The sequence below is a fragment of the Mirounga leonina genome, unplaced genomic scaffold (genome assembly GCF_011800145.1).
Source record: "Mirounga leonina isolate KUSES-001 unplaced genomic scaffold, KU_Mleo_1.0 Mir_413, whole genome shotgun sequence".
NCBI classification, from domain to species: Eukaryota; Metazoa; Chordata; class Mammalia; order Carnivora; family Phocidae; genus Mirounga; species Mirounga leonina.
In genome coordinates, this window is record NW_023270734.1 from 3970792 (window position 1) to 3989184 (window position 18393).

Consider the following 18393-nt stretch of genomic DNA (forward strand, 5'->3'; position numbering starts at 1 on the left):
TAACTTTTGCTTTCTTTTCCTTTTTGCACAGCCTTCTGCCTTTTCCCTCCCTTTCTCTCTTTTGTTTAAAATTGGTTTATATTATTGATTGTTAAAACAGTACATTTCTCTCTAAAGTCTCAAAAAGTATGGGAAAAGGTAGAAAATATAAGGAATAGGAGAGGATTACTTTTAGCCTAGAGAAAGTATTAGGTTCATTGTTCCTTTCTCTAAATCAATAATTTTTTTTTAAGATTTTATTTATTTATTTGACAGAGAGAGACACAGCGAGAGAGGGAACACAAGCAGGGAGAATGGGAGAGGGAGAAGCAGGCTTCCCGCCGAGCAGGGAGCCCTATGCAGGGCTCGATCCCAGGACCCTGGGATCATGACCTGAGCCAAAGGCAAACACTTAACAACTGAGCCACCCAGAGCGCCCCTAAATCAGTAATTTTTAATGACTAAGGTAAATGTTTTCTTTTTTATTTTTCAGGTGCCTTATTTACTTATAACAGCATATGACATTTATAAGACAATATGTATGGCAGCTGCTTGCATTTAAATATATTTAAATCATGGAAACATGCCATTCTTTTGTATTTACATTTTCATGAAATGGCTTTGCAAGAATTTTATACTTGTTCTGTCCTTTCCTGGTAGTCATTGAGCTCTGGTGTTTTGTTTTGTTTTGTTTGATGTATGATCATAAGGGTGCTTACTTTCTCTTTATCATTTCTTTGTTTCCATGCTTAAGTACTATATTTTTAATACCTTGTGACGCTCACAGAAGTACCCTTCTTGCATATTACATTCCTAAGCGTGGGTGTGAAACCTTATTATTTTAGACTTGCTACGTCTGATTTTGGTAGGCCGTTGGCAGTGGTGGTCTCAGCATAGGATGGGTCTGTGTGCTCTGGGGAAAGAACATTCTCGGCTCACCCTCCTGCAGACACCCAGCCAAGAGTTGTTCTCAGTTTTCAGCCTGCCCATCCACCACCATTAGTACTTTGGTTCTCTTCAGTCCTTTGGTCCAAGGTGCTCTGACATTCTGCCATTCTTTAAGAGCAAAGCCATCGGCAGGCCTGGACAGGATCCTCTCAATCCTTCTTCACAACTGTATTCAACATCATGACCACTGTGTTCAATTTTAGTGCTTTTGGCCTTGGTGGTGGCCTACTTTTTGCATAGTGGCTCTGTACCCCTTATCCTTGTTCCTCTTTAGAGATCATATAGCTCCAGCTACGTCTCAGGGTTGCTGTAAAAATAACATTAAAAATAGCCAAAAACTGTTTGTAAAACCTCATCACTATGTTGATGTATAATAAAATAGTGCTCTGTTCTTTTTGAGGCGGGCTTGAATAAAACATTCTACTAAGGGCAGCAGAAACTAAGTTTACTTTAGTTTAAAAAAGCTTATTATCTTACCCTAGAAAGAAAAAATTCTATGTTAGGTTAAATAATTAGTTTTTGATGACCCCATGTGGATTACTATCTGTCACCCTGTTTTCCCAAAGGAAAGATAAAAAAAATACAAGAGTTTCAAAAATAAAAGACCCCACCATCACAGCAATATAGAGCTGGGCCAACATGTTTATTTTCAAAACAGAAAACAGAGATCTTATAACAGTATATTGTTACCATCGCTGTTCCAATTAGAAGAAGGAGGATGATTTGATTATTCTGAAGTATTCTGTAATATATTACAGTGAAAATCTTGGGTTTCTTTATTCTCCAGTTTGTATTTGTAATGACTGTCCCTGAATTATGTGTCATAGTATATTAAAAATTATAATAACCGGGGGAAAAGCAATGCAAGAAAGTAAAATGTTTTACCGCCCCCCGCCCCCACAAAAAGCCATTCTTAGTGGTATTATATTCATGTTTCAGCAAAAATCGAAACAATGAAAATTATCTCTGAAACGCATTTCTGAACAATATTTTCCAACAATAATGCTATATCTCCTATTCACATGAAGGTAGACTCAAAAACTTGGTTTGTTAAATACAGCCTTGTTATTTGACCCTTGTTGAAATACTAAGAACCCGTAATGATTTTTGAAAAATACCGACTAAATTCTGCCTTATGCTGCTACCCTGGAGTGAACCCCCAAGAGTTCTAGCACTAAACACAGTCTAATGCCCCACAGCAGTTTTTCTCCAGGGGCAGCCCATTCCTCATCCACATTAGAGCATCCCGGGAGCTCATTCAAAGGCACATTCCTTAGTATCTCTGTGACCTACAGAATCGCAGTCCGAGATGGGATCCAGGAGCCTGCCCTTTTGAGAAGTTCCCTTGTGTATGTTATTCTCCTCTCTACAGCATTTCAAGAAGATGGGTTAGAGGCTAGGGTGTGATAGCGGACACCACACGTGAGGCTAGCACCTCTGTGGCACTTGGGGCAGCCCCTGTGACTGGTTAAGGATGACAGACAGTGTTGCTTCTTTACTTCGGGCATCGTGACTATGGGCCAGGAACTGTTCCAAGAGTTCAACACTCACGACCTCGTTTAACCCTCACAGCAGCCCGGGGAAGTAAGTGTTACCATTGTCCCCATTCTGTAGGGGAAGACACTTAGACGCAGGTGTGCACAACTAACTTGCCCAAGGTCACGTACCTAGTGAGTCGGCTATTTTCCTGTGGTCCCAGGACACATCCTGTGCTTCTACAAATTGTGGTACAAAAAGATGGTTTTTGATCTATCCATGTTTTTGTTTTCCCTCCAAACAGAGCAACTTGTTACTGTTCAGCCATTTGTCCCCCATTTTTTTTTTCCTGGAAATCTCTTGTATTCTAAATTTAGGTGATAATAGTGTATTAGGATCTGTATGCTATTAGAATTTAATAAATGCTTTGGGGTATAGATTCCTGGGCAAAATTTAGAGTAGATACTTCTGGCAAGATTTAAATGGGGCGGGGGAGGGATTTGGTATTTCCTTGATCAAAACAGGTCATCAGAAGACCTTTAGACTAGGAGTACTCTGGGACCTCCAGCAGCAACCAAGGCCCTGGAAGGCATTTTATCTCCCCTTTACACCTAGTTCCTTTTTTAAATTCGCATGCCCTTCAATACCATCAGCAAAAATCTTCCCAATCTTCATTTCAAAGCCCCTCCTCACCCTACTTTAGACTTTTTTTTTTTTAAAAGATTTTATTTATTCATTTGAGAGAGAGAGAATGAGAGAGAGAGAACACCTGAGAGGGGATAGGGTCAGAGGATGAAGCAGACTCCCTGCCAAGCAGGAAGCCCGATGCGGGACTCCATCCAGGGACTCCAGGATCATGACCTGAGCCGAAGGCAGTCGCTTAACCAACTGAGCCACCCAGGCGCCCTAGACTTTTTTTTTTCTTAAAGATTTTATTTGAGAGCGTGAGCGAGAGAGAGCAAGCACAAGCAGGGGGAGGGGCAGAGGGAGAGGGAGAAGCAGACTCCTCTGAGCAGGGAGCCTGATGTGGGGCTCGATTCCAGGACCCTGGGATCATGACCCGAGCCGAAGGCAGATGCCCAACCGACTGAGCCACCCTGGCGCCCCTACTTTAGACTTTAAATGACTGTTTCTGAAATGAAAAGCAGAAAATCACAGAGCCTAAATGTGTGAACATAGAACACTGACATGCCAAGCACAGTTTTAACGTTTTAAGTGTATTAAGAACATTGAAAATGTATTTGAAAAGTAGAAGGACTGGTAATCCTGTTCATCTTATGTCTAAAATATGTTTCTTTTCTATTAATAAATACAGCAGATGAACTGTGGGTAGAGAAGCGGTCATTTGCTACTCCTCAGAAAGATCCAAGAAGTTTGTGAGCGTCATCTCTTTTATTGTGTCATTTCTGGTGTTAGTGCAGTCAGACAGGTTTAAAAGTAAGGTCTCCTCATCTCAAGTGCCATTTCTGGAGATGGTAATTTGAGGAATTTGAAAAACATGGCAAAAATGTGAGCCAATTCAAAGATACACTACGGTTCATATATCCAAGGAAAAATACTTTTTGATGGTTTTTCAGAGATACTGAAGAGCTTGAAAATACATAGATGGAGCCAGACTCTCCAGCCAGTTTCTAGATTATTACAAATGCATATTTTTCATTTCCTGTTGCTGAAGAAAGACATATTAATACTTCATAACCTAACACTATACAGATATATATTCATTAAACAAGTCAGCCTTCTAGAACTGCAATGTAGCAGCTATAAAACTGATCTCAGGAGAAAGAGTTCTTATGCTATTGAAGAACTTAGGGGATGAATATCAATATCAACTTTGGGCCAAAATTAAGGTAAGCTAAGAATTGGTAAGTCCATCCAGTTTTCAAAACTAGTAGCCCAACTGGCATGCAAAAGGAGTGCTTTTATAAACAATTAATGCTCCTTGCAACACCCAGACACACACAGAAGTTATTCATGCATAGTTAGGAAGTCATTTTCTGAGACTTTGGCTGGAAACCTAGCTTTCATGGATGAAGCATTTTGGGTAACATCTCCAGTATTCCCCTTGAGAAAAATGAAGTAATGAAATACATTAGACACTTAAAGTTTGCAGCTCTTCTTTCATGTGGCTCCAGTATTCTTTGTCTTGGCATGTTGTGATAGTTTGGCACAAAATAGCATCAGAAAAGCCATTTTGTCCTTGAAGATGATAGATTCTGCACACTTAATCCATTAATCTGAGCTGATGGGCTTTGCCCAGAGTTAAAATATTTTGTTCTTACATAATGGTCTTCTTATTAAATCTCTGAACAATACTAATCTTTCTGGTGACTACATTCAACCCCATATTCTAGATGTAAAAAGTAAAGTGAGAGAGGAGGTTAATTTTTTTATTTTATTTTATGAGGGTTCATATAGTGCTTGGTATACGTGCTCAAGCTCTCATCTGTTTTAAAAAATATTCAATCATGTTGTCCTCAGAAGAAACGTATCATTATAGTACTATTAGCCCCCTTATATAGGTGAGAAAGTTGAAGTCAAGCAGGTGGTCAGCAGTCAAACAGACAGTAAGTGGTAGAGCAGGGGTCCATCTCCTGCTGTCTGGTTCCAGGGTCTGGGCTCCAACCACTGCCCTAGGCTGCCTCTGTGCCTCATACCAGACCACCCTCGTAGTTAATAACGATGAGCTAAGAACAGAAATGAGAATATTTAACATTTCCAGACCCCCTTTCTGGTCACTCACCAATTTCCTCCCCCACAGACTGCATTCTAATTTTCAAAGTGAAGCTTCAGACTGAAAGGTTTAGACTTTGGGAAGGTGGAGCCTTTGAGATCACAGAGGAGCAATCTTGGTAGATGGGATCATGCAGAACAACTTAGCATCAAGAATATTTAATATATTTAGTGAAAAAGATTGAAAGTGAAGTTGAAACATTGTAACTGGGTGGTACTCTGCTTATTTGAAAAGTTACTTTCAAATTATAAATCCCATTTCCTACACCTTTAGTCCTCCAGCCTAGATTGATGAGGTCAGAATACCTGTGCATTTTACAGTAACAAAGGTACCACTTGGAATTAACAAGGAGCCATTAGTCTCAAGGTCTTATGCTCTGCCTAATAAGGAAAGCCATCAAGGCCACTACTCCGTAACTGATAAGGAGCCAAGCCACACTTTCACAGGTTTGCACACAGACATGGGTTACTACTGGAACAATAAAGAGTGTTGTTGTTAATGGAAATATAACCTATCCTGAAAGCTTTGAGATGTCAGCTTACCCCTACTCTCACAGAGGAGTTCTTCGCTATTGGTCCAGAAGAGAGGGGTGTGGTTTCTAATTTTTATTTCCTGGCAGGAGTTAGAGGAGATGATGCATTGACAGAGAGGCAGCAGAAGGTGGGGATCCTGTGGATCCAGGACATCTGGGCATCATTAGCCATAGTGAGGGGCCAGCCCACATGAGAGGTAGCAGGAAGGAAAAGAACCTTTGGCCAGATGGTCGAAGTCATGGCTGGAGGAAACACTGGCTTAATTTTTGGAAAAGATTTTTCTTCAAACTCTGAAATGATTTTGGAAGCCATTCATGCTTTAAGGCCTCAGGATAAATAATTGAGCTAGTATATTGCAAAAAGGAAAAAAAAAATACTAACTCTGTCCACAAAGATGAGGTGGGTTTCATTTATAATTCTCACTATTCAGAAAGCTTGCAAAACTCTCCCCCCACCTCCCGTCTCAAGGCTGTCAAAACTCAGGCTCCAGTAACTCTTCTGCGAGCAGTGTCCTTGATACTCACCAGGTTCAACTGCAATCTCTTCCTGCCATGCTCAAGTTTTAAAGTAGAACTCACTTTTGGTTGTAGTAGAACTGGAAGAAGCAGTTCCGTCATCAAAGATACATGTTGCAGGTTGTTGGGTATTTCTCTCCTTCCTGCTGGGGCAAACATCACTTAGAATGATTTATTGTTATTCATTCAGAAGCTCTGCCTACCCCAAAGAGAGGCTAACCACAAAAATTTCCTCTAAAAGTGATGCAGCCACAGCTGTTTAGGAGTAACTCAGCAGTAATTCACTCTGGGCAATAGAAGAGTGATTATAAGGATATCACGTCTATTAAAATGTCAATCCAATTAAAGCATGGGAGAGAGCTCAAGAGAGCTTAGAGTCCCTATTCTGTGATTTGGACAGATTTTTTTTTATATTATAGATTAAATCATAAGCAGAAAAAAAGTCTCTTTTTGCATCTCTGATCTAAAATACTAACAAAAAGAACAGAAAAGGTGCTTAGTAGATTTTTAATAGGTTGTCATTCGACGGGCTTTCTATGTAAACAGTGCATTAAGCCTTGTCGCGGTCTTCGGAAGGTGGCTTTGTCAACAGAGACCACTCGAATAATTGAATGCAGTAGGTAAAAACATGACCTTCAGAGTCGGCTGATGTGATACTCACCACCCCCATTGCCAAACTGTGTCCTCTGTGAGTTTCTGGACCCCTCTAAGCTATAGTGTCATTTGGAAATTAGGCCCATGGTGCATTTCACAGGGTTATTGTAGGCATTTAACCAGATAACATTTTAGAGTTCCTGGCATAGTGCCTGGCATAAGAATAAGCATCCAATCAATGTTAGTAATTGTTATTTTTAAAGATAACCCCTTCTTGTAACACTTGAGTCTCTCAATATTCAAGTTTAAACTGGATGAAGCTGGATTTGAATTCTTCCAGTCTGTTTGTATTTCACAGGCAAAAACCACTGCCACATCAGGGAAGGCCACATGGTAAATTACTACCTTATTTATTAACAAGATTACTATCTTATTTATTAATAAGGCGAAAGTCGAAGTTCAGTGAAAAAAGCAAACATGTACAGAATGACCCTATTTTTAAAAACATATATAAACTTGCTTGAAAAGCCATATATTCAAATATTATATTAGTTATCCCTAAATTGCCTTTATTTTCTCTTTTACACTTTTCCCCAGATTTTCCGCAGTGAACCTGTATGACCTTCTTATTAGAGAAACAGCATATGCTATTTTTAAAAGGAAAGTGTAGAGTCAGAGTGGAACCAATCTGTATGTGTTTGTGTGACCCCCGCCTGGATCCAGTATGCGGGGAGATAAAGATAGAGACTGTGGAGGTGGGAGCAGGGAACCCCAGGGATCGCTTTGTCCATTTGGGGTAAGGTCCTGTAGATTTAGAGCCGTCGGCATTTCGTAAGCTTCAGAGAGGTTTTCCATCTGCCCGGTTCACCAGAGTCTTGTTCTTTATCTCAACTGTTCCAAGTATGTAAATAACTCCAGAAATTGATCTGGTGTCCTGGGAGCTCTTGGGACCTCTGAGATCAGAAACACACCAAACCCTGGCTGTCCACATCAGCTGTCCCTAGTGATGACCCCAAAACGGACACAGTGTGAGGGGGCGTAGTTGTCAAGCGTCTGGAGCTCTGACTCACTCCATTTCAATTTAGGGAAATATGTAGTATGCGATTTTTAGATTATTTAATTTTTTAAAATCCTCATATTCTTTATTTACATTTCAGTGATGTGAGTTATTGCTCCACATTTGTGGAATATTTTTTAAACATTCCTAACTTTAGGGCTTATTGATTAAATTTGAAAAAAAAAATTTCAGAGAAACATATTTGGCCATATTTTTGTCTCTTTCTATGACCGGTAACTCTTACTTCAGGAATATATATCAGAACTAATATGTTTCTAAATTGCATTTATCAAAGTTGAGTGGACACTTTGCCCACAGAGCTTGGTGCTTACACGTCTCGAATTGCAATAGAAGTGGTTTTCCGTATAATTGTTTCTCAACGTAACTTTATAAGGAAACACATGTCCAAACTGAGGATAGCCCCACTTTAAGTTTCAACATGGTTTGGGTTTTATGGCATCCAAGATTTTCCTAACTACGCACCTCTTTTTTTTTCTTTCCTTTTCTTTTTTGGTCTTAAAACATGCTCTTCTGGCTGGTTCAATAAGTTGTTCCTGCCAACCAGTTGCTTTTATGGTAATTGACAGCGTAGCTGATTTTTGGAACCTTAGAATCTAAAAAGGCATTTTATAGCCCAGACTTCGGAGAGGCCCAGCCAAGCTACTTGCAGAGTGAGAGATACAGCTGAGCTGAATGTAGGGCAATCAGACCCTAAGTTGTCTGTGCATGTTAATTAACAGCAGTGAAACGTCTGCTCTTACTCAGACTTAAGATTTCTGTCTTTTCAGCAGGATTCTGAATCCTTCCCTCTCCTGTCAGATTGTGACTGGATGCCGCTCCTGGACAGGAGCCAGTGAGACCACCTGTCTGCAGTGGACAGAAGTGGTATGAGCCCCCTGAGCACTGGTGGTGGGTCAGTAGACCCACCACACCTATCTATTGGCTGAAAAGACACAAAATACTTGGATCAGATAAGAGCCAGCAAGTTTACACTTCAAAAAGAAAAAAAGCATAAGAAAAAAACGTCTTCACATTTAATAGAGTTATTTAATATAAGGAGTTAGATTGTACATTTTCTGAGTTCCCCTCAAATGATATCAGTTCTCTAAAATAGCTGGGGTATTTCCCCAGATTTCATCCCAGCATAAGGACTAGAAAAATAATCTTCCCAAACCACCAGATCTTTATTGTCCTTTGCTTTCCTGCAAAAGCACAAATGTTTCAGAGTAAAAGGGCCCCTGTTTGCTATCTTCCTTCTGCTAGTTCTTCTGGGAACTAGAACACACTATTCTGCAGGAGGTGGCTCTTGGACGCCTAATATCCTAGTGACACCGGGCAACCCACCAATAACAGCAACAGCAAAAGCATGCCCTTCTAACACCAGTTTATGTTTTGAACCAAAAGCACCCTGGACACAGAGACTCTCCCCACCCCCCTCCGCCCCAAATAGTAGTAGTCACCTCTTTCTTGTTGGTTTGAAATGTTTGACATTGAGCTTTGTTACACACTGTTTTCGCATTGCTATTGATAGAGAAGCAAAATGTCTCTTCTATTCATTGCTTTTTACGAAGACCTTTCTTCCATTGCTGGGAAAAGAACCTGAATCCGTACCTAATGACATTGAATGTACCCGTCAGCTTTAGAAATAAAACGCAGGATGCAATCTTTTGAACGCTGCTGGGGACATTGTTGAAATTTGTGAAACTAATTAAGAACACCCGAACAGGGATTGGAATCTATGTTTTACACTTCAAAGGTATTTTCATAGGCACCACACTGTAAAACACATACACCCAAGGAGTAAGCAGAATTTTATAATTTCACAGTTGGCTGTAGTCAACTTGTTTCTCCATGGAACAAGTTCAGGGAAGCAGCCGCCTTTGATGGGGCTGCAGGACATGCAAGTTCACGCATCCTCTTAAATAGAAGCTCTCCGTGGACCTTCACAGTGAATTCCATGTTCTCCTTTCGCAGGCAGGCTCCACTCACTTATGGCATTTCTGGGTTCTGTAACCCATTACATATTTGATAGCCACAGGCTTCCTTCTTGTCGTCTGTGCGGTAATCACTCTCGGGTTGACCATTCAGGTAGGGAATCCAACTCTGGTCCCCTTTGAATATGTGAGACTGCTTTGTTTGTAAGCCAGAGCATCAGTTACATGGTCTTTTCTAAATTATGTTTTGTTATTTCCCTAATGTTATTTAAGCTTCATGGAACTTATTCTGCTTTTGCCAAGTCTTTCCATTGAATAAATATCTCCATAACCTATTGCTTCACTTTGGCAACAGAATTGTTGTAATTTGTGGGCAAAACTGAGCAAAGGCTTAACTCTTTTTTTTTTTTTTTTCTGTAAAATAGCCAGTGTTGCTGGCTTTCCTCCTCCTAAACAAAGGCCTTGACTCTGTCATTCCTGAGTAAAGATTTACAGATAATAGTACGAAACAAAGAATGACTTAACAGACACAACAGAGACATGCTATCCACATACAGAGTCACTAATACAAAATAAGCTAAGACACAAAGTGCTTAGACTACTGCCTGGCACATAGGAAGTGATCTGTAAACTAGGATTATTAGAGTTCTGTGAATTAAAAACTGTCATTCTCTTCCTTCAGTTACATAAGTAATTGTATGATTCCAAAAATATCAAGAGCAGCAGAAATATAGCTAACCATCCAGGCCAACCTAGTAGGGACCAGAAGATCCAGAGGGTGACCATCCAACTTCTCACAGATTGAGCTGTTTCCCTCAAAGGACCCCTAAATGAAAGGAGATCAAAGAAAGGGACAATGTTTGTTGTTCTGTTTTGGGCCAGACACATAGCAACTCATTTATTCCTCATAACAGCCTTGTCAATTATGCACTGTTTTTGTTTTGTTTGCCTGCCTTCTTTTTTTTTTTTTTAAGCTCCCTGGGTCCCTGGGAAAGGTTGTACGAAGAGCCCATAGTGACCCATTATTTTACCCAGGTCCACACCAGGATGCCTGACTCAGTATGCACTAACAGGCTTTCCTAATTCTTTTCCTTAGAGGACACAGGAGTTTAGCTGCCTCATCTCCATGGACATATAATGATTTCCTCTTGACCATATCTTCCTTGGAAAATTTTACCCTGGTTACACTGTATTATGATCATGTTGATGTTCTTATTCTCAAGTCCCATGACTATCTTAGAGCCCAGAACTGGAAAATTATGCGGCCTGTTCTTACTAGCCTTGGGTATTGTAGAGGGGGGAAAAATGCCTTCAAATATATTGGGTTGGGGAAGGTAAAACAAAGGGAGAGGATGGAGGGCAGGAAAGACAGCTTTCCAAAAGCCATAGAACCAGTAGAAGGCCTTGAGTAAATATTGTGTTTTTCATGTTTCCTGTGTAGGGCAAAGTGCCTCATTCTGTAACTACTTGGTAATATTTATTGTTGTTTTTGATGATGATGGTGGTGGTGGTGGTGGTGGTGGTCGTCATGACTTAACCTAGTTTTGGAGTCTTGTAGGTTGATGGGGAGTCCCAACCCTGCTCCTTTGTCCCCACTTCCCATGCCATGCTAGCAGATCCTCTTCACCCTCTCTATATCTTTCCCTCCAGCATGTCTATTTTTGTGTTCCCAATACCATATTCTTTTAGCCTAAAAGCTACCTAGGGAGAGTTAATCAAGATCAATAGCCCATTTCGTCTTTCTTGATATTGATGTTTGCATTGGTAGACATTAGTGCTTGAGAGAGGGAGGAAATCTACACCAAAAGAGAGAATGCATAAGCAAAGCTCACACCGTAATGCTCATTTCCTGCAGTATGAGGGGTTCCTTTGCCACTAGAAGGCTGGTGCCCTATTATTCTAATAGGGCCAGAAGTCCTGTGCTGCTACATTGAATCTGTCGCTCATTTGCTAGCTAGCCAGACAGAACTATTTGTCAGTACTTTTTCTGAGAGAAAGGTTTGATTCCCATATGAAGTCATGCATAAAATATTGAACCAGAGGCACCCTGAAGTTCTAGGAACTCCCTTATTTTATAGTTGAGGAAACTGCATCCCAGACTTTGTGGGAGCATCATAGCCTGTCCAAAGGTACACAGCAGGTGAGTGGGGAAGTGAGACCAGTGACCACAGGAAAAGTTAGCGTTCTTGTCCCTATACTGTTTGCCTCCTCATGAAAGAGCCCAATTTCTCAGAATAAATCAACGTCAGACTTTTGTGTATCTACGGAAGCTATTTTGTACTTTATATTACCTGTTCTCATTTGCAGAGAGATTTCTTTTGTATCTTAATTTAAACTACTTTATCTTTGTAGAAAAAAAAATTAACTGATTTTCAACCATATTTCCTGATGAGCTTCTATTCCCGCTCATTAATGATGCAACTCCAGAGATTAAAACAGAAAGAGAAAAAGAAAAATAATTGAATTTTTGCTTGTCTTTACAGACACTCTGGAAAATGGATCCAATAAGGGCGACAGGTGAGAAATATGTTTTTATCTGCCATTTGTGCTTTTCACTGATGGCATTTTCCATGTACACTGCAGTGAGTTTGATCATTTTCTTTCTTTCTTTCTTTTTTTTTTTTTTTTGCTTAAATCCAGTGCAGCCAACAGGAAGGGACCAAGCAAGGATGACACTTACTGGAAGGAGATTAATGCAGCTATGGCCTTAACCAATCTTGCACAGGGCAAAGACACCCTGCAGGGAACTACCAGCTGCATCATCCAGAAGTCGTCACATATAGCAGAAGTAAAGACCGTCAAAGTGCCACTGGCCCAGCAGTTTTAAGGGTTTGTCGCTTTTCAGACCAATGGCTGTTCTTCACGTCAGTGTTTTCCCCTAAATCCTCCTCCTTAAGAGCCGAAGCAGAAGTGGAAATGACTCCCTTTCAAACCACTTCTTATTTTTAATTATCCTAACTAGATCATTTAGTTGCTTCTATAAAAGACATATAAATTATAAAAACCTCACTTTAATCAAAAATAGTAACTTATTTTATGTTACTCAAACTATGCATCAAGTGTCTGCATTGCCATTACAGTAAGTGCCTTGCTTCCCAAAAATCAGCAACAACGTGGGCATAGCGGAGTAGCTATGCCTCAAATGACAGCACCACCATGCTTGTTAGTCTGCGTGTGTCACTCCAGACGGGCCTGTAACCATTCCAGGACTGAAACCACACTCGCTGAAAGCCCTCATGATGTATTCAGTAATTCACATGTTAAAACTTGGAAGTCTATTCAGCCCAAATGAAACATTCCTCTAAAAAAAACAAAACAAAAAAAAAACCTTCTGCATTTAAAATTGTTCAGCATGCTTTTCAGAGTGACAGTGAGAAATTCATGCATGTCTCTTGCCTGCCTATCTGACACACAACAAAGGTCCAAAACAAAAGGAGCGGCGATCACATAATATGTACACGTAAGAAGAATCCCAGTGATACATTGTGATCTGAAAAACTTTTTCCAAGCATTGCTGGAAAAATACCACAATGCCCTTTTAGAATTAATTTGGATTTTCTTTTTCTTAAGTTTCGCTGAAGTTTTTAAAAATTTTATTATATAAATAACTCAAAATGTTCCTGTGTAGAACTAAACCTATAGTTTAGTTTTAACACATGATCCTGTTTGCATTAGAGTTCAGTGCTTTTTGTGATGGAAACTGTTTCATACGGAATGGTTGAAAAACCGTTTAGTTGGTTCATTTCAAATTATAATTGCTAATGGACAATTTGTATTGCAACGAGAACAAGACAATGAAAGAAATGTATCTCTGTGAATATACATACACACACACACAATTGGTCTTTAAATTTAAAACATATGGAAAACAAAACATTGACAGTCTTTGAATTTTGCCAAGTAGGACATTAAATAAGTAAAAATTAAGTGAAATCACGCATTAAAAGAAAGAACATTTTGTTTCTAAATTAAACTATCATTGAGTGAGAATAATCAATATCAAGAAAGAAGAATATAGTTTTCAATCAGACAATAATATTCTAATCAGCTTGGGGAGACTTGAAACTTGAATAAACAGTGGAGATGCCAAATATAACAGAGTATATGTGCTACAGAGAAGTAAAAAGGATTTGACTCTTATGGTGGGATGTTTTTTCTGGGTATGTAATCTATTTTGTAATTTTTTTTTTAAACTGGAAAGCTTTTTTGTGAGTGTGAATGAGAGCCAATAGTGCAGCCATGTGGTGATATTTTTCTTTATTTTGCAAAACGCTTTTAAAACCAAAGGCTGCTATAGTTGATATATGGACAATATCAATCTTGATATAAATTGTAGGACACTTTTTCATGTAACATAGCATTTGGGGATTGGGTTTATTTAGTGTAATGAAAATAATTTGATATAAAAATATTTTGTATATATATATTTTTACTTTGTTTTCTAAATTGCTGTTTGCAGTAACAGTAAATGCAAAGCAAGATATGTTAAGTTATGACTGTATGATCAGATGAAGTATGAGTTCTTTTGGTTTACATCCTTAAATAGTTAGAGATCCATGATAAAAACTTTGGAATCTTTATAAATGAATTTTGTCAAAATGTGATCATGTCAAAGAAAGCTAAGGACAAGTACTTCACTCTTTTTCATACTATTATAAGTTATTCTGGTATTAAATATTTTAATAAAATTGATTTTGTTTTGACATATTTCAGTTAGATGAATGGATGCTGGTTGTTTTTTATTTGAATTAGTCATAATTCATTTTTGCCATCTTTTTGAAAAGAATCAGCAAATTTGTTCTATGTTATAAACTATGGATGACAAGGCAATATAGGAGAGCTTTCACATGATTTTTTTTTAAATACCAAAGCTTGGAATCTGGCCTATAAATACATCAAGAAGATTTTATAATTAGCACATCCTTGGCAATATCTCCAATTGCAATTACTTTTAATTTATTTTTTCTTTTGCTGCTTTAACGTTTTCTGGAAATTAAAGTCCCCCCAATCCTTTAAAAGAATCTTGAACAATGCTGAGCCAGCAGCTAAGAATCTAACTCATAATTTATGTTGTAGAGAAATAGAATTACCTCTATTCTTTGTTTTGCCATATGTAATCATTTTAATAAAATTAATAACTGCCAGGAGTTCTTGACAGATTGAAAATAAAAGTTAATTTCTAGACCTCAAGATCATATGAATTTTGTTTTCCTTTGAGAGTTGACCAGGTGGAGAAAGAAGTAGAACAGAAGGGTCCATTATATGCTGTAAGTCTCTTTAGGTTGGTAAGGGATATGATATGGGAGCACTGCATTTGTATTAGGTTTGATTTTCATCACCTTAGACCACCAACCTACCTTTTAAGAGCCGAGGAAAAGAGAGTATGATGCTAACTGTTAAAATACATAGCTTTAAAATGAACATTTTCACTAAACACCTTCTTTGAGAAGCTAATACAATAAGCATTATTACTGGCTTTGAAGTTAGACAGATCTATGTTTGAATCTCAGCTCTGCCACTCACTGCATAAGATCCAGACTCAGTCACTCTGGGCTTGGCTTTCTTCATCTGCAAAGTGAGAGGAATGAGTCATACCTTGTAGATTTGCTACAAGGTTTAGAGATCACATACAATACATGAAGTGCCTACCACAATGCCTGGCATTTAATAGGTGCTTAATAAGTGGAAGGTATTATCACATAATTATAATTCCTCTATATAGGGTTTGTGTGCAAGAAAGTAGAAATACACATAGCATATGAGATATGGAGAATTTAATGAAGAGCCTTGGGAAAGGAAAGATATCTGACATGAAAGACTGCTGTGGAGTAATAATAGTTGGGATCAGAGTTGGAGAGACCTTCAAGAAAGATCATTTTATTATTATTACCTTGAACTTCCTAGAGAAAAGGATAAAGTATAACAAAGGTAGGAAAGAACAGACATGCCAATAGAAGACATAGCATGTGGGAGAGCTTCCTTCATCCATATCAACCAGAATTGCATTTCCCTCTATTCATCCTGCTTGATCCTGTTGAAAATGACTAAGAACTCAAGCTGCTGTCTGTATCCCTGCCTGCTCCAAGTAGCAATGTTTAACAAACAGTGGCAACAGCCATGGTCTGCTTTTAAACTCAGCCAGCTCAACAGCATAACATCATGCAAATAAACACAGAGAGTAAGCAAGCCACCCAGACTCTTCTGTCTGGGGCAGCTTAGGTCGGCCATGCCTTGGAAAGCAGTGTGGGGTGGTGGTAAGGACTTGGACTGGCATAACCTGGCTTTGCCTCTTCACTGCTTGGTGACTTTGGGGAATAAGCATAAATCTTGTGTACCCAGTGTTTGCATCTATAAAATTTGATCTATGAAATTTACCTACTCCAAAGATCTATTGTGAGGATTAAATAAGGCAGTGAATATAAAAGTACTTTGCAAACTGCATGTACTGTACAAATGTTAATGATTATTAATGTGTTCCAGATGACTCTGTAAGGCCAAATATCCCATATTTTTGGCAATATAAACTGTGGTTTCCATGAAGCATATAAGACCCCCAGATTCTGTCAAGTTCATATTGTGATCTACCATCTTTGGGCCTTCTTGAGCAGAGTCTTCTGGTCCTTTACTTCTTTTTAACAGTTACGGTCAGAATTAGGTGACTGATAGTTACACTGCAGGGACAGAATCCTAACTTCATCACTTCCTAGGTTGGAGACACATCTTAGAGGTGGACTAAAAATTTGGTTTGAGAAGTGTATGTATTGCCCATAATAAACTCTTTTTTTTTTTTAAGGTAAGAAAAACCAATTTCTAAGTTTGGAAAAACAAGCTGGTGTGCTTTTTACATCTTTACACGGATGACGCCATGGAAATTCATGTAAAGTTTGTCTCAGTAAGTCTTCTGAAATAAATTTCAGCCCAAAGCCAGTTTCTGGAAATTTGATCTGCAGTGAGTCTAATCTGACTTGTATTCATGACTTTTAAACAAAATTTAAAATTTTAATTCATGTTTTGAAAAAGTATAAACATAACTTATGCTAGCAGTAGAAACATTTAAGCAGTGTAGGAGGGCATAAGATTTAAAAAAAAAACCCATACCCTATCTCTCCATGATCTCAATCCCACATCCCAAAGATAACCATGGTTAACAATGTCTTGTGTCTATTTCCAGAAACTCTATGCATATACAAACTTGTACTTTTTCATCTTGCATTTCTTACCATATTAATACTATTCTGCAATATTTTTTCCATTCCATCATGTGTATGTATATATATGTATCATATCTATATATATGTAGATTTCATTATTTAAATGAATGCATAGGATTTTATTTCGGATCTTTTCTAATTAGCAAATATCTACTTGGTGGACTTTTGGATTATTTCCAATTTTTAGTTATTATAAACTAGTGCTATTCAAAGTGCTGTTTTATGGGGTGCCTGGGTGGCTCGGTCGTTAAGCGTCTGCCTTCATCTCAAGTCATGATCCCGGGGTCCTGGGATCGAGCCCTGCATCAGGCTCGCTGCTCAGTGAGAGGCCTGCTTCTTCCTCTCCCACTCCCCCTGCTTGTGTTCCCTCTCTCGCTGTGTCTCTCTCTGTCAAATAAATAAATAAAATCTTTTAAAAAAATTTTTTTCTAAAGTGCTGTTTTACATTGAGATAAGGAACTTACACCAGAATATAAATTAGCATACCACAAGAAAAACTTCTATGAATAAAAATTGTCACCTGAACTCACAGTGCTTTTAGTTGATTTATATTCTGACCCCTTATCTCCTCACAGACTAATAACAAACAATTGGTGAATTGTCATCATCATACAGACCATATATCAACATCACTGATATAAATACTGATGCAGTGAACATTCTTGTATATATGTGTCTTCAGCCACTTATATGTCTATGGAATAAATATCTAGAAGTGGAATTAATGGGTCAAATGATAGGTAAATTAAATTTTTTGATGGATGCTGCCAAATTACCAAGTAAAAGGTCTACCAATTTACACTTTCAACAGTAGGATGTGAGTGTCCATTTTTCTTCACCTTGTTCAAAACATTGAGTATTATTAAACTTTTCAATACTAGACAATGTGATAGGCAAAAGTGGTATTTTGTCATTCTTTTAACTGGTACTTTTTCAAGATGAGTGACACACATAAGCTTATTGGTCATTGGTATTTGTTTTCAATGAACTGCTTATTCATGTCTTTTGTTTTGTTTTGTTTTTTCTTTCTTTCTTTTTCCTTCTCTCCTTCCTTTCATCCATTTTTTAGTGATTTGTACATTATTTGTATATTTTAAAATTCTATTCTATTCCATCTATAATATATGTTGTAAATATTTTCCAAGACTGTTTTTATATTCTTTTTACTTCACTTACAATATTTTTAAATTCAGAAGCTTAAATGTAATCTGTACATATGCATAGAATTGTCTAGGAGGGTACTGCATATATTTGTAGTATAGTAGTTCAGAACATGAACTCTGGAGCTAGACTTCTGAGATTCAAATCTTATCTCTCCTGCTTACTGTTTTTACAATATTGAACAAGACATTTAACCTATCTAGCCTCAGTTTCCTCATCTGTAAAATATGGATTATAATAATTACTTGGTA

The 18393-nt window shown here is 38.3% G+C and overlaps 1 protein-coding gene across 2 annotated transcripts in view; it reads left to right on the forward strand.

Moving 5' to 3' along the window:
- Nucleotides 1-17244, forward strand: part of MKX (mohawk homeobox) — a 65794-nt gene extending 48550 nt beyond the window's left edge. The window contains exons 6-8 of one of the 2 annotated variants that reach the window (XM_034987223.1): nucleotides 12254-12287; nucleotides 12411-12599; nucleotides 16564-17244. In XM_034987223.1, the coding sequence (XP_034843114.1) occupies nucleotides 12254-12287; nucleotides 12411-12597 (221 nt within the window). In that variant the 3' untranslated portion in view covers nucleotides 12598-12599; nucleotides 16564-17244. Of the gene's footprint in view, nucleotides 1-12253; nucleotides 12288-12410; nucleotides 14322-16563 lie in introns of those variants that run through there. The other variant, XM_034987224.1, reaches the window with a different exon arrangement.
- The last annotated feature ends 1149 nt before the right edge of the window (nucleotides 17245-18393 follow it).